The sequence below is a fragment of the Coregonus clupeaformis genome, chromosome 24, assembly GCF_020615455.1.
Source record: "Coregonus clupeaformis isolate EN_2021a chromosome 24, ASM2061545v1, whole genome shotgun sequence".
NCBI classification, from domain to species: Eukaryota; Metazoa; Chordata; class Actinopteri; order Salmoniformes; family Salmonidae; genus Coregonus; species Coregonus clupeaformis.
This window is the reverse complement of record NC_059215.1, coordinates 24635750-24659854: the sequence shown is the minus strand read 5'-3', so window position 1 is coordinate 24659854 and position 24105 is coordinate 24635750. Positions and strand designations below refer to the sequence as shown.

Here is a 24105-nt window from a genome sequence, read left to right as displayed (position 1 = left end):
ACCGGGTGGCGCTGAATCACAGTGCATAGAATGAAAGGCAGAACAGTCATGTACAGAACCCGAAAGACAACCTGAGGCGCCGGCCATCTTACCTGTTCTGGCGAGGGATGGGATGGTGCCGAGGTACAGGGCTCGGTTGAGGCGACCGGGCAGGGAAGAGGGAGAGGCTTTGCGTTCTCGGGGGCTCTGCTGTCGATTGATGAGCTGGGAGAGGTTTGGGGGTGGAGTGGGGATGAAGGTAGAGGAGGAGCCAGGGGAGATGGGAGAGAGCAGGGGAGCCTGGCCACCGTACAGCGAGTCCACAGAGCTACCTGAAAGGTACCTGTAACAGAAGAAGAGCACAATCGATCCACCACTGAACTCGACACCTCTGCATTTAGCTATGTGAATTGAATCAGGTTTTTTTTTATAAAAGGGTTTTCCTTCCCCTTTTGTAAATACATTACTCAAAATGGAGAAGAGACTTTGCAGGTAGAGGTGGTTTGGGGGATTTTAATATAGCCAATTATGGTAACAATAGGGGCGAAAATTCAAAATCAAATTCTCTGTATAGCCCTCCAGTATTTCTTAAAAGGCCCAGTGCAGTCAAAATTCAGTTTTTCCTATGTTTTATATCATATTGTACAACAACTGATGAAACTAACACTGAAAGTGTGAAAACATGTGATCAGTGTTATTTCCTGATAGTTGCTGGTTGAAAATACAATCTACATAGGACCTTCATGGTGACATCACCATGCGGTAAATTGGTTAATAGACCAATAAAGAGAGTTCCACACCTCTGCCAATAACAGCTAGTTTTCCCCTCTTGACTCAGTCCACTCCCAGACAGTCCTAGCAGAATTCTTGCTTGAGAAATAATTGCAAATAAAAGCAATTTTGGCCATTTTAATGGAAATCTATTACAGTAAGGTACTTAATTGTTACCCAGAAATGACTTAAATGTCGATATAAAAACGGCGGCATTGTGCCTTTAGTTATTTTTAATACTGTAAAATCTATTTTTGGTGCGAGAAATGTGCTTTACAAATACAATCATTAAATAAAATAATTTTATTGTATTATTTTACAGATGTGATATTAATAATTTTATTTGTAAAGGTCCAATTAGTCAAATTGCAGGTTAGCGCAAACAATTTCCGCAGAAACAGCCCATTGAAAATTAGCTACAACGATACCTGCATTGCCCCCCGTACATAATTTATAAAAAGGTGGGAAAAATCGAGAAGGATCACATTGTATTTAACAGTGGATTAACGTTAGTCCTTGCATCCATAGCTTTGTTTATACATTTGAGTGGTGACATTTCTCCAGCCCCATCCCTCAGCTGTTAACCAAAACCGTTGCGGGATGACCGCTATGTTGTGTTAACTGCAGATTGCACTTGAGTGAAGGCAACTCGACATCATTAATGAAGGTAGGCCTATTCAAGCCTGGTTGAGGTCGATGACAGTAACTCTTTGTCCAACAATTGGTGACTCAGAGTATACCTCAATCCACCCTGCCAATACTTATTCAAGTGTACATAGAAGGCAATGGTCAGACAAGGTCAAACAACCCTTCTATCCAGCAGTGAATGTTATTAGACACGGGAGTGATGAGGCTACATGTAAATGGGTGCCATTGACAGTCTATCCCAGCTGTCTGACAAACATGAACCAGCTGACAGTACCGGTTATACTAGTGACGCTAGTGGCAAACACAGAACAATTCATAAAAGATCTTAGTCAAGAGTACACATACAACTGCCAAGTCCATTTAGTAGCATTCTTACATTCATTACACACAACGTTTATATACATATAAACAATGTTGTATAACATACAGTACACTAGCGTTTTCCAAACTCAATCCTCGGGACCCCAAGGGGTGCACGTTTTGGTTTTTGCCCTAACACTACACAGCTGATTAAAGCTTGATGATTAGTTAATTATTTGAATCAGCTGTGTAGTGCTAGGGCAAAAACCAAAATGTGCACCCCTTGGGATCCCGAGGACAGAGTTTGGGAAACCCTGCAGTACACTATACCCCCTTCTAATCTAGGCTACTTGGCGCTGACAGAATGTAGTGCTCTCTCTTCCTAAGCACATTAAAAAAAGTAAGCTGGACTATACTGGTCAAGGTGAAAACCACAGAAGTGTATTTTGTAAAGGTCAAAACACACAACGAACAGTGACCGGAACATCAGACGTCATTTTCGGACAATTGCACTTGTTCAATGCCCACCGTTTGTCAGTGACCACTAAGAGCAGGTGATTGTAAACACACAATAGCTACCCGCTGCTTTTAGCCATTCGTCTTTGCGGTGTCTCTGAGGTATAACATTCTTTTAAGATAAGGGTTAAGAGCAGGCCATGCATTTTTCTCACAAAATAATGGGATAAATAGAAAAGGCATAACATTTCAGTCATTTATTTAATTCGATTTACAGTGATCAATCATACATGGTTTACTAATACAAAATAACCCCAATAGGCTATATGAAGGGTAGTGACAACCTACAATATTCAAGATGCAGTTCCCAAAAGAGAAAGTGTTTCACTTGGAATATGCTGCAGTTTATTTTTTAGAATGGACGGAATTGCTTAAATAGTTGCTTTAACAAAAATATAGGAACTTCACATAAATGAGCATTGGATATTACATGAAAGCTTATATTGTATGTTTTGGAATACGCATTAATCGTTCCATACTCATACATTAATGATAAGATAAAGTACCATAATTTATTTGGTGTATCAAAGGGATAGTTCAGCCAAACTGCATATTTATATATTTGTTTCCTTACCTGTGAAGCAGTCTTTGGACAAGGAGAGGTAAGGAAACCTTGTTTCAAGGTAAGGAAACAAATGGATTACGTTTGTTTTTTGTGTGATTTGTCTGAACAATCGCTTTAATCTTAGAAAAATGGGGCACACCTCAATCTCCCTTCAGGGTACTGAATCTTTAAGTGTTTCAGCATTGCAACACATATACAGTATAAAGGTAAGCAAAAATGCACTAGATTCACAAACTAATGAGTTCTTACTATCACATTGTTAGCTACACACTTAAATAATGGGCACAAATAAATTAGTTTAAAAAAGTTGCATAACCTACATTCGCCAATTTGGCATAAACCAAAATAACTATCAAGTAATCCCTTGTTTCTATGGTGAATAGAAATACACAAAGCAATAACCATTTTTTAAAAATACACATAACATACACATACAGTGGGGAGAACAAGTATTTGATACACTGCCGATTTTGCAGGTTTTCCTACTTACAAAGCATGTAGAGGTCTGTAATTTTTATCATAGGTACACTTCAACTGTGAGAGACGGAATCTAAAACAAAAATCCAGAAAATCACATTGTATGATTTTTAAGTAATTAATTTGCATTTGATTGCATGACATAAGTATTTGATCACCTACCAACCAGTAAGAATTCCGGATCTCACAGACCTGTTAGTTTTTCTTTAAGAAGCCCTCCTGTTCTCCACTCATTACATGTATTAACTGCACCTGTTTGAACTCGTTACCTGTATAAAAGACACCTGTCCACACACTCAAACAGACTCCAACCTCTCCACAATGGCCAAGACCAGAGAGCTGTGTAAGGACATCATGGATAAAATTGTAGACATGCACAAGGCTGGGATGGGCTACAGGACAATAGGCAAGCAGCTTGGTGAGAAGGCAACAACTGTTGGCACAATTATTAGAAAATGGAAGAAGTTCAAGATGACGGTCAATCAACCTCGGTCTGGGGCTCCATGCAAGATCTCACCTCGTGGGGCATCAATGATCATGAGCAAGGTGAGGGATCAGCCCAGAACTACACGGCAGGACCTGGTCAATGACCTGAAGAGAGCTGGGACCAGTCTCAAAGAAAACCATTAGTAACACACTACGCCGTCATGGATTAAAATCCTGCAGTGCACGCAAGGTCCCCCTGCTCAAGCCAGCGCATGTCCAGGCCCGTCTGAAGTTTGCCAATGACCATCTGGATGATCCAGAGGAGGAATGGGAGAAGGTCATGTGGTCTGATGAGACAAAAATATAGCTTTTTGGTCTAAACTCCACTCGCCGTGTTTGGAGAAAGAAGAAGGATGAGTACAACCCAAGAACACCATCCCAACCGTGAAGCATGGAGATGGAAACATCATTCTTTGGGGATGCTTTTCTGCAAAGGGGACAGGACGACTGCACCGTATTGAGGGGAGGATGGATGGGGCCATGTATCGCGAGATCTTGGCCAACAACCTCCTTCCCTCAGTAAGAGCATTGAAGATGGGTCGTGGCTGGGTCTTCCAGCATGACAACGACCCGAAACACACAGCCAGGGCAACTAAGGAGTGGCTCCGTAAGAAATATCTCAAGGTCCTGGAGTGGCCTAGCCAGTCTCCAGACCTGAACCCAATAGAAAATCTTTGGAGGGAGCTGAAAGTCCGTATTGCCCAGCGACAGCCCCGAAACCTGAAGGATCTGGAGAAGGTCTGTATGGAGGAGTGGGCCAAAATCCCTGCTGCAGTGTGTGCAAACCTGGTCAAGACCTACAGGAAACGTATGATCTCTGTAATTGCAAACAAAGGTTTCTGTACCAAATTTTAAGTTCTGCTTTTCTGATGTATCAAATACTTATGTCATGCAATAAAATGCAAATTAATTACTTAAAAATCATACAATGTGATTTTCTGGATTTTTGTTTTAGATTCCGTCTCTCACAGTTGAAGTGTACCTACGATAAAAATTACAGACCTCTACATGCTTTGTAAGTAGGAAAACCTGCAAAATCGGCAGTGTATCAAATACTTGTTCTCCCCACTAAGTGACACTAATAGATGTATGCTCACAACATAGTTAAAATAATAAGGTTAGGCAATTTTTTTTTGCTAAAAACATTGGTTGAGATAAACAATAGTTGTTAGTATCCATTAAAATCAGGTATACTAGCATACTCATATGATGTAAAACATGAAGAGTCACGTACGCTTTCATGGGCAAATGCCAAACTAGTAACAGAGGGAAATGTGCTAGAACCAGTTAAATACATTTGGCATTGTAACGCATATTACATACAAATTGGCTACATACTCAAATAATAGTTTTGCAGACTGAAAACTGTCAAAACAATGTAACAGCATCTGTATCACAGAAATCCAGATTTTCACAAAACTGACTGTGGGTATTGTCTCAAGCTAGGTTTCCATCCAATTAGCGAAAGATTTATGATATTCTAAAATCTGCATAAAACAATATGCACATTTTCCCACAAGATGCGTTTCCATCAAACTGACTTACTACACAAAAATAACTTCTGCGGTTACATTTCCATGTACTGAACAAAAAATACAAGTTAAATGAGTTTCCATCGCATTTTCAACTCTGATGGTTTTGTCAAAAACTGTTGCGTTATATAACACTATGGTCTTGGCATATGCGCGCTTTTGCAACAGCTGGCAGATACAGTGTGGGTAGGCTACATACATGATGAGATTATTATGGATAAGAGCAAAATTATTTTTGTCAAAACAGCAGCCAAGCATCGATGATCATGTCACCAGAATAAGACCCTCGATATTTATTGGAAAGGAGAAACTCATCACTGTGCACTTTCACCACCCTGTGAAGTTCATCAGAGCCTAATAAACTGCATGCTTTCCCGAATCGTAGTGGGAGGACCACACAACATATCGCGTAAGTCCAAGTTTATATTCAATATGATCGTTTTTATATCAATATTTGCACAAAGGCGTTTCCACCGCCATTTCTCGCATAATTAATTTGACCGAACGAACAAATAGTCTGTCGACATTTATAAAATTGTACTGGCATTTCCTGTTTCCATCAGCCCAGTCGTGACTTTTTTCATGCGTCAGGTAATTCATCCAAATGAAATGGTTAGATGGAAACCTGGTTACAGATGCTGGGTACATAAACCAAAAAGTTGAGAATACAACATACATGAGTTGGTGCAGTAATGTTAACCTCGAGTACAATCTACAGACGTTCTTCACATCTATCATTTAAATACAGTAATATTCACTCAAAAAAAGAAGATACACATGAATAGGTATAGCATGTTATGTGTAGCATTCCTGTCTAATTTTAAATCACAAACAAAAGCTACATTAAACACAAAGTATCATCAAACCCAATATTAGTGCATGCTTGAGGGCTGGGGAGCTGTCAGTGGATTTTAATAGCCTACATACTATAAATATGGTGCTGTGGATTAATACAAAATTAGGAAGGGAAAGTGGAGGCACATAGCAGTATAGTTAGGCCTATTATTTCCTCTAAAATATGGATTAGCATATGCTTTACAAGAGGATACTCGATTCTACAATCAGAACCTAACATGCAAAGACAGAAAACAGAAAGACTGCCACAAAAATGTACCACTCTGGGGGACAAAAAAGTACTGTGGTGTACACAAAATATGAAAAAGATTTTAAAAAATCTTCAGGAGAACACCCTGTACCTGGGGAAACTACAAGTGAACTGTATACAGCTTCCACTTAATCATAAGCTTGTTTGTCTTCTTTACACAACCGTAGAGAAATACAGGTCAAAAGCAGTGGCACTTTTGAGTTTCAATACCAAGAGTAGTCAGTCTTATTGGTAAAGATTTGTGTGAACAAAACCTTTCTTCAAAACACCTACCCAACTGTCGTTTCATTCGAAACTTCAAGAATAAATTCAGTATACCAGGAAAGCCAACCAACACCATTATATTAGTGTGGTCTTTATAGTTGCAAAACAAAAAGGCAAATTTGTTTAGGTAAAAAGCAGTGATGTAACAATATTTAGCCTAGCGGTATAACAATTTGACACCTTGTCACAACAAGCTTATCAGAGTGGCTCGGTTTCCATAATTATTGTGAAATAGGTCAAACAAACCATACTGTTTTTACAGTGCAAAACTTGTTGGATGAATGCCTGAATTCAGCACAACTGGACGGGCATTCAACATTTAAAAAAGCACATAGAAGATATCTTGTTGCAGGTGCATGGGAAAAATACATAACTTCAAAGAGAAACCCGCACATGGGACATGGGCATGAAAAAGACTATGGGCTCCATTTTACATGCGTAGTGCAGCCCAGCCAGTGAGCAAAGTATACTGGACGGCAAGCAATCCTGGGTTTGGAATAATCTCAGCACCTAGAACCAAAATATTGTGTGCATGCTGGCCAGCTACTCGATTTGGTTTTGGGAGCAGGTTTTTTTTCTCCATCTAAACTGACTAGTTCTCTGCCAAAGCCTGTCCCCAGACTCTCTCCTTCCAAAACGTTTATTAGTCCACCAAATACAAATCGCACAGCACACAATGGGAGGCATCGGACGATATTGTCAAACTTTTTCGCCGGCTAGCAGTGTTACTATAGAATTTACAGATTAAAATCACATTCCCACTACAAGCACCACCCCAGGATTCGTCACAATAATCAGGTTTTGAAATAAAAAGGACTCACTCTTTGGCCTAACCCTTCCATAAAATGTGATAGGCGTGGTTTGCCCTGTCAAAGTATTAGCCATCAGGGTTATAAAAAGGAATTCCTAACAAGATCGAGGCTTGAGCCATGCTAATGTCAAAGAAAAAGGCAGCACATCGATCTGTTCATATCCGCTACACAGCCAATTGATTTCTGAGTTTCAATACTCCGAAAACACAGCTACAATTTAAGTGTTAGCTATGCATCCATGCTTAATGGGAGTCCCTGTGTTGTTTAGATAGGGTTGTTGATAAAATGACTTTCTAAATAAATAGGATAAATCAGAAAGTTGCATTAGACAACCAATGCCAAGTAAGAAATCTTCAGATTAGGCTAATAACATGTGCATCAATTAGTTGGTTAATATCAGCAAAGGAGAGATGAGAAAAGACGGGAAAGTCATATGCGTTAGAGAAACATATCCTATGTGTTCACATGTGGGTCCTAGTGTATTCGGTGGGTCTTATAAGTATATTTAAGTGTCACTGTTCAGATTCTGACCTTCGACCTCTCGCTCTTCTAGGGCCCATGGATTTGCGTGTTGCCACGGCAGCGGCAAAGCCAACCAGGCAACATAAGGAGGTGGTGCCGAGTTTGACTGTATCCAGCCAGCTTGAGACATCAGCTTTCAGGTATCTCTCCACCAAGTACAGGCACAAGACCAGGAACCACAGGACAGAGGCCACGGCATCAATTCGCCTCAATCTGAAAACCCAGGAACAAAGTATATAACTACTGTCTGGAATTTAAAAAACTAAAAAGGCATTTTTCAGGGCCTCTTGGACCTTCTCTTCATGCCCAAAAGGTCAAAATTCACAAAGATTATTTTCAATTTAAGTAGCCAAAACTCCAGGTTCAGGCACCAGTGCATACCCGGAATTCTTCATTATAGAAACAATGAGTTAAGAGGAGTTCCATGAATTACCTGACCTGTCCTCCTAGACAGACACCAGTGATACAGGTCAGCAGGCCAATGGAGACCACAGCCATCTGGTGGTTCCTTCCATACTGCCAGACAAGCTTTGCATTCTCTACGGCCTCCACTGGAAGCAGCTCCAGCAGGTCTTTCCACACCTGTCCAGCCTCGCTGCTGCCGTTTTTGGGAGTCGATTCATTGCAGGGAGCAGGCTTTGGAGGGATGATCCCTCCGCTTAGTGTTTGGGGTGCACCAGCGGGTGCAGTTTGGTCCCCAGAGCCATACAGTGCTGTTGCAACTAGGAAGGCACAGGTGAAAAACGCCAGGACACGAAGCAATATCACTCCAACTGGTGTGCTGAAGGAGTAGGAGCTCTGTGAAAAAAAAGTTTAGAGCGTAAGGATAGATGTGAATTCCTATAATGCCACGTCTAGACCCCTTGTGAATGTTAATCAAATGTGCACACCAATTTCTGCGGAGTAATCAATTTATGCACTTAAATCATTTCTTACTGATAGCTTCAGCTGAAACGCATCGAAAGACCTGGCAGTGGTAAATGCATTTCTATTTCTTAGATCATTTTCTACTATAAGTCTAGTGCTGATGCTTGCTCAACAGTCTTATCAGATGGACTTGTTTCCATTGAAAGTGACCTTTACGAAGGCTTTGTCACAGTCTCTGCTGCGTCTGAGCTGGTGGCTGAAGAGCACGGCCCGGAGCTGGCGGTTCTGGTGCTTGATGTAGTACTCCACGGCCGTCTGACAGGGTCTGCACAACTTGTAGGTCTGCTCCACGTGGTGCTTATACACCTCAATCTCCTCATCATAGTTCTCCTAGGGTAGGGAAACCAAAATATCATTGTTGTTTTTCCTGTGACCACATTGGCTTTATACAAACTCACCCTGGATCACACATACTGCAGTTTTCCACAAATCAAAGAGTAAAATAAAAAATAAATAAAAAATACATACATCTTCCCTTGGGGTGAATGAGGCCAACTGCTTGATCTTGACGGTCTGGTTGTTGTTGCATTTTTTACACAACAGCATCTGACAGTTGACCCACTGCAGCGTTTTTGGTGTCTCAGGCAAGGGCACGCCGGCAGACACGCCATGGTTCAGATGCTCCGAGAATTGAGCAGGAATAGGTTTGTTGTAGTCTCCATTCTAGAAGCAAGACAAGTACAAGGACCAAAGTGAGGCTCAGAGATTCTTGAAAGATTGGACCATTTCTATCAGTTCTCTTAATATTAACGATATTACAATATATTTTTTAATGCATATTTTTTCATTGACCAAAGTTTCAGCTATCATCGCATGTAAAGGAACAACCTAATTAAAACCTTTTTTCATTAAATGCACCTAACTGTATTTATGTCAACTCCGTCAGACACCATAAAATACATTCTATTTTCATTGTCCAACAAGTGTTTAAAGGCCTTGATTGTTTCATTCCAACATTACTCAAATATTTAATAACAATTTGTACATTTATTTTTGTTTTGTTTTATGCCACTGTATAATGCTCCGGGGGGAGGGCAGATTTCATTAGCATTTTGGCATGTCTTTCTAGATTCAGAACATAAAACAAGATTTATAAAGCAAACATTATCCCTTATGTCTAGCACAGCAAATACTTCAATAAATTAAGCATAAAATAATCTATTTTAAAGTGATGCTAGAACTTGTTTTGTATAATTTCAGCCAGTAGTTTTGAAAGCAGCACTCACAAGCCAATCTCTCAATTGGGTAAGCTGTTTCAGCCTGAACACTATTCTCCTGCTTTGGTATGTTTCAGTCATTGCAAGTCCTGATGAGCAGGAGTGTGTGAAGGGTTTTGTCCCAGCCCAGCGTTAACACCTGACTTAAATAATCACTGCGATAGGCTATGATTTGTAATCAGTTATGAGCTGGGCTGGAACAAAAGCTTGCACACACTCCTGCCTACCAGATTTGGAGCTGTGCACCCTTTTTTTGGTATTTTATATTAGGATCCCCAGTACTGTTGCAAAAGCAGCAGCTACTCTTCCTGGGGTCCACACAAAACATGAAACATGACATAATACAGAACATTAATAGACAACAGCTCAAGGACAGAACTAGATAAATAAATATATATTTTTACAAAAGGCACGTAGCCTACATATCAATACATACAAACTATCTAGGTCAAATAGGGGAGAGGCGTTGTGCCGTGAGGTGTTGCTTTATCTGTTTTTTTTTAAACGAGGTTTGCTGTTTATTTGAGCAATATGAGATGGAACGGAGTTCCATGCAATAATGGCTCTATATAATACTGTACACTTTCTTGAATTTGTTCTGGATTTGGGGACTGTGAAAATACCCCTGGTGGCATGTCTGGTGGGGTAAGTGTGTCAGAGCTGTGTGTAAGTTGACTGTGCAAACAATTTGGGATTTTCAACACAATGTTTCTTATAAAAAGAAGTGATGCAGTCAATCTCTCCTCAACTCTTAGCCAAGAGAGACTGGCATTCATAGTATTTATATCAGCCCTCTGTCATTACTCTGCCTTAAGTCATTACTTTGCACAATGGGTACAATTGATGGTATTGATCTATAACTCATGCTCCACTCTTTATTTGAAGTTGAACTTGTTGACTTATGCCAAGGCGGCAGCTGCTAAGGGAGCAGTGGCAGACCAGACGACTGCAGCCAAGGCAGCACTGGTCCACACCTGCCCTATCTATCGGGTGAGTAGTATTGGTTGGTACTGTATGTGCCTCCCTGCTGAAAAAAAAGCATAGACCAGCCTAAATTTCAAACTGGTCTGTCCAGCATGGTCTAGCTGGTTACTCTGGCCAAGCTGGTGATGCTGGTGACCAAGTTGGTCTAGCTCAGGGATAGGCAACTGACCTGTTGTAGGCCTGTGGATCAATTTCCACAAACATAAAACACCCCGTTGGGCTCTCCACTTACTGTTGAGAGTTAGAATACACAAGGTGCAATCATCAAGATAGCTAGCCCCTTTGAAGAAAATTAGCCTATTCATGGCACAATGCAGGTTTTTTTCTGGGTCAAAATGGGGCTTTGGTGGTGGGCGTGGAGGGGGCGTGGCTGTGGGCATGGGCGACCAAACATTTTAGAGGCCCTCCTGTTTGCCGCAGTGAAAATCAATGGCATGACAAAAATACTCCGTTTTGGCATTTTAGATTCTCCCTGACTACAATCTCACCTCGCGCAGCAACACTGCCTGGCTGGGGAGCTGTGCGCACTGTGATAGAAGTGCTGAAGATTCATTTTTAGAAACACAGGCTTAAAAGGTTGGTCTAATTTACTTGAAAGTCTAATTATGGCAAAAAAAACATTTTGGCAGGTAAAAAATCTGAGTGTCTGACATATATATTTTTAATCTATCTATATTTATATACACAGTTGTGGAAAAAATTAAGAGACCACTTCAAATGTTTCTTAAATCAGCATCTCTACATGTATGACAGCCATTCCATTCCAGTGTCTGTTGAATTCCAACACAGGCACACCTCATTCTACTGAATTAGGTGATCACATGAACCAAATCCTATTTAACGAGGAAAAGTATAAAAACCACTGCTGTGGTCATCACTATCCCCTTGCAATAGGACCAGCTGGATGGCAAAAACAGTGCTAATAGTACCTCAAAAGTAATATTAATCAAAAAATAACCATTGACCATGCAAAAAGTGTTGAAAAGGAAAGTTTTGAGTGAGGGAAAGAAGTGTTCAATTCTGGCTTTACTGGCAGAGGGATACAGTGAGCGTCAGGTTGCTTCCATCCTTAACATTTCAAAGACGGCTTTTCATAAGAACAAGGTCAAGCAGCAGACATTGGGGACAACAAAGCTACAGACCGGCAGAGGGCGAAAACGACACCCTACTGACTGGGATGACCGCCAACTCATTCAAATGTCACTCAACAACCGTAGGATGACATCAAGTGACCTACTACGGCCTCCTCCACGTCTCCTGATGTACTGGCCTGTCTCCTGGTAGCGCCTCCATGCTCTGGACACTACGCTGACAGACACAGCAAACCTTCTTGCCACAGCTCGCATTGATGTGCCATCCTGGACGAGCTGCACTACCTGAGCCACTTGTGTGGGTTGTAGACTCCGTCTCATGCTACCACTAGAGTGAAAGCACTGCCAGCATTCAAAGGTGACCAAAACATCAGCCAGGAAGCATAGGAACTGAGAAGTGGTCTGTGGTCACCACCTGCAGAAACACTTCTTTATTGGGGGTGTCTTGCTAATTGCCTATAATTTCCACCTGTTGTCTATTCCATTTGCACAACAGCATGTGAAATGTATTGTCAATCAGTGTTGCTTCCTAAGTGGACAGTTTGATTTCACAGAAGTGTGATTGACTTGGAGTTACATTGTGTTGTTTAAGTGTTTTCTTTATTTTTTTGAGCAGTGTATTTAGTTTTTGGATCAAGGCAGCTAGTAGCTAGCTGACAGCAAAGGTGTTGGCTAGAGATGAAGTCCAAGAGCTTGCAGGGATTTGTAGTCTTGCATGACGTCTACTTTGTTGCTAATTAGCATTTTCAAATCAGATTAAACAGAGCCAAATATATTGATAAATGTCACCTTGTCTGTGAGAGATTTACACGGTTATCAAACTTCACGCCAGGGAAAGCCTAAATGAAACACACACCTTTTTGTGAAGAAGTGGTTAAAAAATCCCTACTGGGCAAAATGAATGGTGAAAATAAGATTGGAACCATTTCCGTGTTTGACTGCTAGGTTTTATGACAACACTGGTACTCTATAGCTGACCCTGCTCATTCCTGAGTTTGAAATATTGATCCTTTGCTCAGGACAAGGTAATTTCGTGGCAGATAGACATGGAAATGAATAACATGGAAAATAACAAAAACAAATCTTATCCCTTATAAAATAACCCCTGAAGCAATTTTTTTAACCAAATAATGAAACAAAAATGCACTTTTTTCAACTATAAAAATGAAATGTCCCTGCCGGACAAGGATAAATAAAAAAGTGCAAGTACTATTCAGGGCTTGACATTAACGCTTGTCCTCAAGTCCTGGACAAAATTGTCTGATAAGAAAAATTGATTTAAGTTGTCTGAATGGAAGAATAATAATCACACAAATCAAAATATCAAACAATTACTCCGAACAGAATTGGATAAGATGCCAATGTTGGAATAATATTCAGATCTATTTTTCATATACATAAATAAAAAAAGCCTACATGTCAAAGTGTAGGTGATTGGCTACAGCCTCATGTCCAAACCGATGCTGACATGAAATGCCAGAAAATGTTGCCAAACTTTAATGAGACGTAATTAGGCCCCCCCCACACACACACAGGCTAAAACACCAGTCATGTTTGACAAATACAATGAAGGATACTTAACATTAACGTCTAAAGGCATGATTCTATCGACATACTCGGGGCACGGTTCATTCAGATCAAAATGATCACAAGACCGGAGAGTGAAGGACCCTGTAGCTCAGTTGGTAGAGCACGGCGCTTGCAACGCCAGGGTTGTGGGTTTGTTTCCCATGGGGGGCCAGTATGAAAGAAAAATATATAAAAAATGTATGCACTCACTAACTGTAAGTCGCTCTGGATAAGAGTGTCTGCTAAATGACAAAAAAAAAGGACAACGACTGTGGCGCACCGCACATCACCCACCTTGATTCTGAGCGGAGGCGGTCAGCAGTTTAAAACCATTTAACCTGGACGTTTCATGTAATTTTATGTTGCACGTCTTATCTTGTTTCAAAGTAGCCTAGCTGAAAGTTGAATGTCTCTCATGGCTTCGCTCACCCCTGGATGTACCACCTGCCAGTACCTGAGCCAGAGAGTCGCTGAGCTGGAGGGGAGAGTATCTGTCTTGCGCCAGATCAAGGAGGACGAGGAACTCCTGGACTCCATGGTTGCACAAACCACCTCCAAAATCGACGACGTCACCTGCCCCTGGCTCGGCACCTCCACTTCCCTTAAATGAGCCATGGCCCAGGCTAGGAGCTAAACCGAAGGGCCCGGTCTGTTCCACCCCTTCTGCTCCGCCTTAGGATGCCTAGATTGCTGTCCGGGGAGTAAAGCACTCCAGGAAACGGAATCCATCAAATGTTTCGGAAGTGCTACATTTGGGGAGGAGATTCAAGGTCCTGGAAGACCTGGAAGTGCATTCCAATCATACTGTACAGGGTCCCTCCGCTACATCTCTACTGCTGCCGTCTCACTCTCAGGTGGAAGTGCCCAAGCACACTCATCTGCGCTCCTTGCCTACCGCTAGGTCGTCAGTCTCAGCTGCTAGCCCCCCTCAACCTGCTAGGAGGCAGATCACCCGGGAGAGGCCCCGTCATTTACCCAATAAACCCATCTGTAGTCCTTCCGTTCTCGTGGTGGGTTCATCCATGGTCCGAAACGTTTCAATCCGGAAAGCTGAGACTTTCTGCTACCCTGGCGCTAGGATCCCTGACCTAAATTCCATGCTACCGCTACTTATTAGCAAGCACTCCGCCGCTTCAACTGTCATTGTCCATGTTGGGTCAAATTACATTAAACTCCAGCAGTCAGAGAAATTGAGAGACGATTTTAAAACATTGATAAATACGCTGCTGGAATCTGGGAAGCAGTGTGTTGTTTCCGGTCCTTTTCCATCCCCACGCTACACGGATATGGTTTTTAGTCGTATACGCCAATTACACACCTGGCTTAAGGGATACTGCTGCACGATGGGAATTCCTTTTGTGGATAACTTTTCAGCTTTTACAGACCTATCATTGCTGGTTCAGTGACACACATTTTTTATCTAACATTAAGCACAGGAAATATCCCTAAGGTGTGGAAAGCAGCTTTTGTTCTGCCATTACATAAGGGAGGTGACGGTAGTGATTTGGATAACTATCGACCCATCTCTAGGCTCCCTTGTCTGGCAAAGATCCTAGAATCTATAGCAAACAAACAGTTACAATCTTAACAGTATTTTTAGCCCCAATCAATCTGGTTTTAGATCTAAACACAGTACCACATCGGCCACTATACTTGTTGTAAATGATATTGCAAATGCCTTAGATGATAGAAAGCACTGTGCTGCGTTGTTTGTAGATTTGTCAAAAGCTTTTGACACTGTAGACCATGCTATCCTTTTGAATAAGCTGTCATCTATAGGACTGGGCACTGATGCCTGTCGATGGTTTTATGACTATTTTAAAGATAGAACTCAGGCCGTCATGGTCAAGACTGACCCCTTACAGTTACTTAAAGGGGTCCCTCAGGGTTCAATAATTGGCCCACTATTGTTCTCACTTTATATAAACAACATTGGTGATGATGTCAGATATTGTAAATTCCATTTATATGCAGATGACACAGTGATGTACTCTATTGCTCCAACAGCGGACCAAGCTTTAATGCAGTTGGAGTCTGATTTTAGGATACTACAGGGGTCTCTTTAACAGCTTAAACGCTAAGAAAACAAAGTTTTTTTCTAGGTCTAAACTCTCAATTAGAAACACTTTTGTAATCACTAGCTTGGATGGTACTCAAATCATACAGGTCTCTGCATATAAATACTTAGATGATAGGCTTTCTTTTAAAAAACATGTTACTGAATTGGGAAAAAAGCTCAAATTCAAGATAGGGTTCCTTTACAGAAACAGGGCTTGTCTGTCCTCCGTAAATAGAAAACAAATTGTGCAGGCTACTTTTATGTCCGTTTTAGATTATGGTGATATTATCTATATGCATGCATCGGCAAACACATTAAAACCACTGGATGCTATTTACCATTGTGCACTCAGGTTTATCACGGGTGATAGTTACAAAACTCATCACTGTATCCTATATCAACATGTGGGTTGGGCCTCTCTATCTGTGAGGCGAGAGCAACATGCTCTCTTGTTTATTTATAAAGCACTTCTTTTAAAACTACCTCCATATATATCATCATTCATTTCCACTAGATATACTAATTTTAAAACCAGATCACAGATGTGGATTACATTAGAGACTTCTGTGGTCTCCACAGAGTTGGGTAGGACTGCCTTCAGTTCCTTTGCACCTTATTTATGGAACAAACTGCAGATCCAACTTAAGTTAGACACTCTGGTGTCCCTTGCCCATTTTAAAAATGTTATGGAGGATCAATATGATGTTGTCTGTGATTGTTTCTGTTGAATTGTTTTTTTTGTTTTATATGTTTGAAATGTTCTTGTCTGTATGTCTAAAACTGTACATGTCAACATGTTTACACAGGGCACAGCCGTAAAAGAGATCCAGGTCTCAGCCTCTTATTCCCTGTTAAAATAAAGATGTATTATCTTGTTTCAAAGTAGCCTAGCTTACCTAAAATACAACCATAGAAATGTTGAGGGAATTATTTTATAAACACTTAGTGCCATTGAAACCAGCATTTCTCATGTTCTATTGGTTTTCAAATCAACGTTATTTTATTGTCCAGCAGCCAAAGGCATAATCCTAGTCATATAAGTAACCTATGCTAGTTGTTGCATCTTTCGATCTCCCCTCTTAATTTGTAACAGATATTGTCATGCGGTGCGCTTTTGAGAACGTGTTTTCCCGCTAATTGCATTTTGGAACATCCGCTCATAGCCTACAGCCATGTGCGCATTGTTGAGTTTATAATATGAACAAATAAAACTAGATCAACATTTTAAGATAAACTTCTGATCTGTTGCATCAGCCTCATTGCTTTTTAAAATTATTTTAATGTGCAGTGGTTGTATAAATTTGGGATCCGTCATCCCAGAACTGTCCCAGAGTCTGTTTTGAATCATATACCTTCTAGGCAGAGTTGCAAAGAAAAAGCCATATCCCAGACAGGCCAATAAAAAGAAAAGATTAAGATTTTTTTCCAATCTTCCTCTGTCCAGTGTCTGTGTTCTTTTGCCCATCTTAATCTTTTATTTTCATTGGCCAGTTGAGACTGGTGTTTTGCGGGTACTATTTAATGCAGCTGCCAGTTGAGGACCTGTGAGGTGTCTGTTTCTCAAACTTGACACTAATGTATTTGTCCTCTTGCTCAGTTGTGCACCGGGGCCTCCCACTCCTCTTTCTATTCTGGTTAGAGCCAGTTTGCACTGTTCTGTGAAGGGAGTAGTACACAGCGTTGTACGAGATCTTCAGTTTCTTGGCAATTTCTTGCATGGAATAGCCTTCATTTCTCAGAACAAGAATAGACTGTCGAGTTTCAGAAGAAAGTTCTTTGTTTCTGGCCATTTTGAGCCAGTAATCGAACCCACAATTTCTAATGCTCCAGATACTCAACTAGTCTCAAGAAGGCCATTGCTTCTTTAAATCAGCACAACAATTTTCAGCTGTGGTAACATAATTGTAAAAGGGTGTTCCAATTATCAATTCGCCTTTTAAAATGATAAACTTGGATTAGCAAACACAACATACCATTGGAACACAGGACTGATGGTTGCTGATAATGGGCCTCTGTACGCCTATGTAGATATTCCGTTTTTAAATATCAGCCGTTTCCAGCTACAATAGCCATCTAAAACATTAACAATGTCTACACTGTATTTCTGATCAATTTGATGTTATTTTAATGGACAAAAACAAGGACATTTCTAAGTGACCCCAAACTTTTGAACTGTAGTGTATACAGTTGATGTCGGAAGTTTACATACACCTAAGCCAAATACATTTAAAGTCAGTTTTTCACAATTCCTGACATTTAATCCTAGTAAAAATTCCCTCTCTTAGGTCATTTAGGATCACCACTTTATTTTTGGAATGTGAAATGTCAGAATATTAGTAGAGAGAATGATTTATTTCAGCTTTTATTTCTTTCATCACATTCCCAGTGGGTCAGAAGTTTACATACACTCAATTAGTATTTGGTAGCATTGCCTTTAAAATGTTTAACTTGGGTCAAACGTTTCGGGTAGCCTTTCACAAGCTTCCCACAATAAGTTGGGTGAATGTTGGCCCATTCCTCCTGACAGAGCTGGTGTAACTGAGTCAGGTTTGTAGGCCTTTGGAAGACCCATTTGCGACCAAGCTTTAACTTCCTGACTGATGTCTTGAGATGTTGCTTCAATATATCCAAATCATTTTCCTTCCTAATGATGCCATCTATTTTGTGAAGTGCACCAGTCCCTCCTGCAGCAAAGCACCCCCACAGCATGATGCTGCCACCCCCATGCTTCACGGTTGGGATGGTGTTGTTCGGCTTGCAAGCACCCCCTTTTTCCTCCAAACATAACGATGGTCATTATGGCCAAACAGTTATTTTGTTTCATCAGACCAGAGGATATTTCTCCAAAAAGTATGATCTTTGTCCCCATGTGCAGTTGCAAACCGTAGTCTAGTTTTTGATGGTGGTTTTGGAGCAGTGGCTTCTTCCTTGTTGAGCGGCCTTTCAGGTTATGTCGATATAGGACTCATTTTACTGTGGATATAGATACTTTTGTACCTGTTTCCTCCAGCATCTTCACAAGGTCCTTTGCTGTTGTTCTGGGATTGATTTGCACTTTCCGCACCAAAGTACGTTCATCTCTAGGAGACAGAACGCGTCTCCTTCCTGAGCGGTATGACGGCTGCGTGGTCCCATGGTGTTTATACTTGCGTAGTATTGTTTGTACAGATGAACGTGGTACCTTCAGGCATTTGGAAATTGCTCCCAAGGATGAACCAGACTTGTGGAGGTCTACAATTTTTTGCTGAGGATTTGGCTGATTTCTTTTGATTTTCCCAGGATGTCAAGCAAAGAGGCACTGAGTTTGAAGGTAGGCCTTGAAATACATCCACAGGTACACCTCCAATTGACTCAAAGGATGTCAATTAGGCTATCAGAAGATTCTAAAGCAATGACATCATCTTCTGGAATTTCCAAGCTGGTTAAAGGCACAGTCAACTTAGTGCATGTAAACTTCTGACCCACTGGAATTGTGATACAGTGAATTATAAGTGAAATAATCTGTCTGTAAACAATTGTTGGAAAAATTACTTGTGTCATGCACAAAGTAGATGTCCTAACCGACTTGCGAAAACTATAGTTTGTTCACAAGAAACTTGTGGAGTGGTTGAAAAACGAGTTTTAATGACTCCAACCTAAGTGTATGTAAACTTCCGACTTCAACTGTATATACAGTGGGGAGAACAAGTATTTGATACACTGCCGATTTTGCAGGTTTTCTTACTTACAAAGCATGTAGAGGTCTGTAATTTTTATCATAGGTACACTTCAACTGTGAGAGACGGAATCTAAAATAAAAATCCAGAAAATCACATTGTATGATTTTTAAGTAATTAATTTGTATTTTGTTGCATGACATAAGTATTTGATCACCTACCAACCAGTAAGAATTCCGGCTCTCACAGACCTGTTAGTTTTTCTTTAAGAAGCCCTCCTGTTCTCCACTCATTACCTGTATTAACTGCACCTGTTTGAACTTGTTACCTGTATAAAAGACACCTGTCCACACACTCAATCAAACAGACTCCAACCTCTCCACAATGGCCAAGACCAGAGAGCTGTGTAAGGACATCAGGGATAAAACTGTAGACCTGCACAAGGCTGGGATGGGCTACAGGACAATAGGCAAGCAGCTTGGTGAGAAGGCAACAACTGTTGGCGCAATTATTAGAAAATGGGAGAAGTTCAAGATGACGGTCAATCACCCTCGGTCTGGGGCTCCATGCAAGATCTCACCTCGTGGGGCATCAATGATCATGAGGAAGGTGAGGGTTCAGCCCAGAACTACACGGCAGGACCTGGTCAATGACCTGAAGAGAGCTGGGACCACAGTCTCAAAGAAAACCTTTAGTAACACACTATGCCGTCATGGATTAAAATCCTGCAGCGCACGCAAGGTCCCCCTGCTCAAGCCAGCGCATGTCCAGGCCCGTCTGAAGTTTGCCAATGACCACCTGGATGATCCAGAGGAGGAATGGGAGAAGGACATGTGGTCTGATGAGACAAAAATAGAGCTTTTTGGTCTAAACTCCACTCGCCGTGTTTGGGGGAAGAAGAAGAATGAGTACAACCCCAAGAACACCATCCCAACCGTGAAGCATGGAGGTGGAAACATCATTATTTGGGGATGCTTTTCTGCAAAGGGGACAGGACAACTGCACCGTATTGAGGGGAGGATGGATGGGGCCATGTATCGCGAGATCTTGGCCAACAACCTCCTTCCCTCAGTAAGCATTGAAGATGGGTCGTGGCTGGGTCTTCCAGCATGACAACAACCCGAAACACACAGCCAGGGCAACTAAGGAGTGGCTCCGTAAGAAGCATCTCAAGGTCCTGGAGTGGCCTAGCCACTAGCCAGTCTCCAGACCTGAACCCAATAGAAAATCTTTGGAGGGAGCTGAAAGTCCATATTGCCCAGCGACAGCCCCGAAACCTGAAGGATCTGGAGAAGGTCTGTATGGAGGAGTGGGCCAAAATCCCTGCTGCAGTGTGTGCAAACCTGGTCAAGACCTACAGGAAACGTATGATCTCTGTAATTGCAGACAAAGGTTTCTGTACCAAATATTAAGTTCTGCTTTTCTGATGTATCAAATACTTATGTCATGCAATAAAATGCAAATTAATTACTTAAAAATCATACACTGTGATTTTCTGGATTTTTGTTTTAGATTCCGTCTCTCACAGTTGAAGTGTACCTATGATAAAAATTACAGACCTCTACATGCTTTGTAAGTAGGAAAACCTGCAAAATCGGCAGTGTATCAAATACTTGTTCTCCCCACTGTAGTAGCAGTCAAAAGTTTGGACACCTACTCAATCAAGGGTTTTTCTTTATTTTTTTAAAAAAATTCTACGTTGTAGAATAATAGCGAAAACATCAAACTTATGAAATAACACATAGAATCATGTAGTAACCAAAAAAGTGTTAAACAAATCAAAATATATTTCATATTTGAGGTTCTTCAAAGTAGCCACCCTTTGCCTTGATGACAGCTTTGCACACTCTTGGCATTCTCTCAACCAGCTTCACCTGGAATGCTTTTCCAGCAGTCTTGAAGGAGTTCCTACATATGCTGAGCACTTGTTGCCTGCTTTTCCTTCACTCTGCAGTCCAACTCATCCCAAACAATCTCAATTGGGTTGAGGTCGGGTGATTGTCGAGGCCAGGTCATCTGATGCAGCACTCCATCACTCTCCTTCTTGGTCAAATAGCCCGTACACAGCCTGGAGGTGTGTTGGGTCATTGTCCTATTGAAAAACAAATGATAGTCCCACTAAGCGCAAACCAGATGGGATGGCGTATCGCTGCAGAATGCAGTGGTAGCCATGCTGGTTAAGTGAATTCTAAATAAAATCACAGACAGTGTCTCCAGCAAAGCACCCCCACACCATAACACCTCCTCCTCCATGCTTTATGGTGGGAACTACACATGCAGAGATCATCCGTTCACCCAGACCACATCTCACAATTTGGACTCCAGACCAAAGGACAAATTTCCAACGGTCTAATGTCCATTGCTCGTGTTTCTTGGCCCAAGCAGGTCTCTTCTTGTTATTGGTGTCCTTTAGTAGTGGTTTCTTTGCAGCAATTCGACCATGAAGACCTGATTCACACAGTCCCCTCTGAACAGTTGATGTTGAGATGTGTCTGTGACTTTAACTCTCTGAAGCATTTATTTGGGCTGCAATTTCTGAGGCTGGTAACTTTAATGAACTTATCCTCTGCAGCAGAGGTAACTCTGGGTCTTCCATTCCTGTGGTGGTCCTCATGAGAGTCAGTTTCATCATAGCGCTTGATGGTTTTTGCGACTGCACTTGAAGAAACTTTCAAAGTTCTTGAAATGTTCCGTATTGACTGACCTTCATGTCTTAAAGTAATGATGGACTGTTGTGTCATTTCTCTTTGTTTATTTGAGCTGTTCTTGCAATAATATGGACTTGGTCTTTTACCAAATAGGGCTATATTCTGTATACCCCCCCTACCTTGTCACAACACAACTGATTGGCTTAAACGCATTAAGAAATAAATAAATTCCACAAATTAAACTTTTAAGAAGGCACATCTGTTAATTGAAATGCATTCCAGGTGACTACCTCATGAAGCTGGTTGAGAGAATGCCAAGAGTGTGCAAAGCTGTCATCAAGGCAAAGGGTGGCTACTTTGAAGAATCTCAAATATAAAATATATTTTGATTTGTTTAACACTTTTTTGGTTACTACATGATTCTATGTGTTATTTCATAGTTTTGATGTCTTCACTATTATTCTACAATGTAAAAAAACAGTACAAATAAAGAAAAACCCTTGAATGAGTAGGTGTGTCCAAACGTTTGACTGGTAGTCTATATACATATAATCTGTCCTACTTGTCCAAAGGACAAGTGCCTAAAAAAGTTAGTCAAGCCCGGCTATTGTTTTGACAAAGCAAGATCCATCATGTTGACATGGTCCACCATCTATGACAGGCAATAATCAGCTGCATTGACAATCAGTAGTATGGATCTCATTGTGTGTGCAGTAAGATGCATTGCAGTACCTCCTGGAAGCCATTGTACTGCTCACAGTTGGGGCAATCCCAGCAGTTTCTGTTTCCATATGGGACCACTGAGTCCTGGTTGCAGAACCAGCAATTCACGTTGACATGTGTGGGTTTCTTTCTGTATAGGGAAGAGAAGTGTTTTACTTTAGATACACAGTCTAAAGGTGACAATGCTGATCCAGGTATATAGCTAGATGCAGAGTTGGAGCCTCAAGACTCTGGGCTCGACTTTGACTTGAAATTATCTGGTTAGGTTTTGTAACGTTTTGTCAATCATTTTGTCGCACAGCCTCCATGGATTACTCTCCACGCAGCCAGAGACAGTAGCCGCAGCATCGCCCTTGCAAAAAAAAGTGCAACAGATTGGCTAGTGAAACGCACACTCGGTCCTCTGATTGGAGAGAGGACGGGTAAGCTAGTGAACAGATTGCTGATTTGCTGTACAGCTATAGGATTGGGTGCAGCGCAAACATCAAATTGTAGGGTGAGAGGATTGCCATGATAAATAGGACACTCCCAAAACAATTGGTGATCAATAATATTAACTGTTTATTTTGCAAACTCAACAGCAATGGGGCATCAAGCAACAATTAATAGCATAGGCCTACTGGTAATTTAGTAGGCTATCCCAAAATTGTTGAAATGTATACATTTACTTATGAAGCTTTCATTTTGAATTTCTTAAAATGAATTACTACTGTGGCGAAGACGCACCATAGCCGCATCTTTCCACTTGTGATCTCCAAACTCCCGCTAGTGGAGGAGAGTGTTTTGTTCTCTTGTTTGCTGATGCTTTCACACATTTAAATGTATGTGGTAAATCTATATTTCATCTAATGCTACAATAATTGCTTGTGTTTCATCATTCCATCCCCATACCTTTTATTGCAACACTTAGACATTTGTTTCATACCGTAAATTTTCATTTAGGCCTACCATTTCTAACTCTCTGAGTGGGCGCAATGTTTATTGTGCACATTAACGTTCACAAGACTCCTGGAGGTAGAAGTTCTGTTTATTTTATTCAATGTATGGCTTCCTTTGTTCATATTTCCCAGGTTATGTCTGAGTTGTGTGTGTCTGTGTCCTAGGTCTTTGTCATTCTGGTTGTGCATAATAGGAGCGCGCGTGCCTCAGTGCACATAGAAATAGGCTACGTGACCTGCGCACCACTCTTTGGAGTCAGTAGGTTGAATAACATCAATTATTGTTCCATGTATGAATGGTGATGAAATATCATGG

At 41.1% G+C, this 24105-nt stretch overlaps 1 protein-coding gene across 3 annotated transcripts in view; it reads right to left on the bottom strand.

The window, feature by feature from the left end:
• The window catches only part of tmem201 (transmembrane protein 201), a 33068-nt gene that overhangs the window by 8045 nt on the left and 918 nt on the right, over nt 1-24105 (bottom strand). For 2 of the 3 annotated variants that reach the window (XM_041846346.2, XM_041846345.2), the window contains exons 2-7: nt 22861-22981; nt 9373-9567; nt 9055-9234; nt 8411-8775; nt 7987-8190; nt 93-322 (exon numbers count right to left, since the gene is read on the bottom strand). In XM_041846346.2, the coding sequence (XP_041702280.1) occupies nt 93-322; nt 7987-8190; nt 8411-8775; nt 9055-9234; nt 9373-9567; nt 22861-22981 (1295 nt within the window). Of the gene's footprint in view, nt 1-92; nt 323-5611; nt 8191-8410; nt 8776-9054; nt 9235-9372; nt 9568-22860; nt 22982-24105 lie in introns of those variants that run through there. The other variant, XM_041846347.2, reaches the window with a different exon arrangement.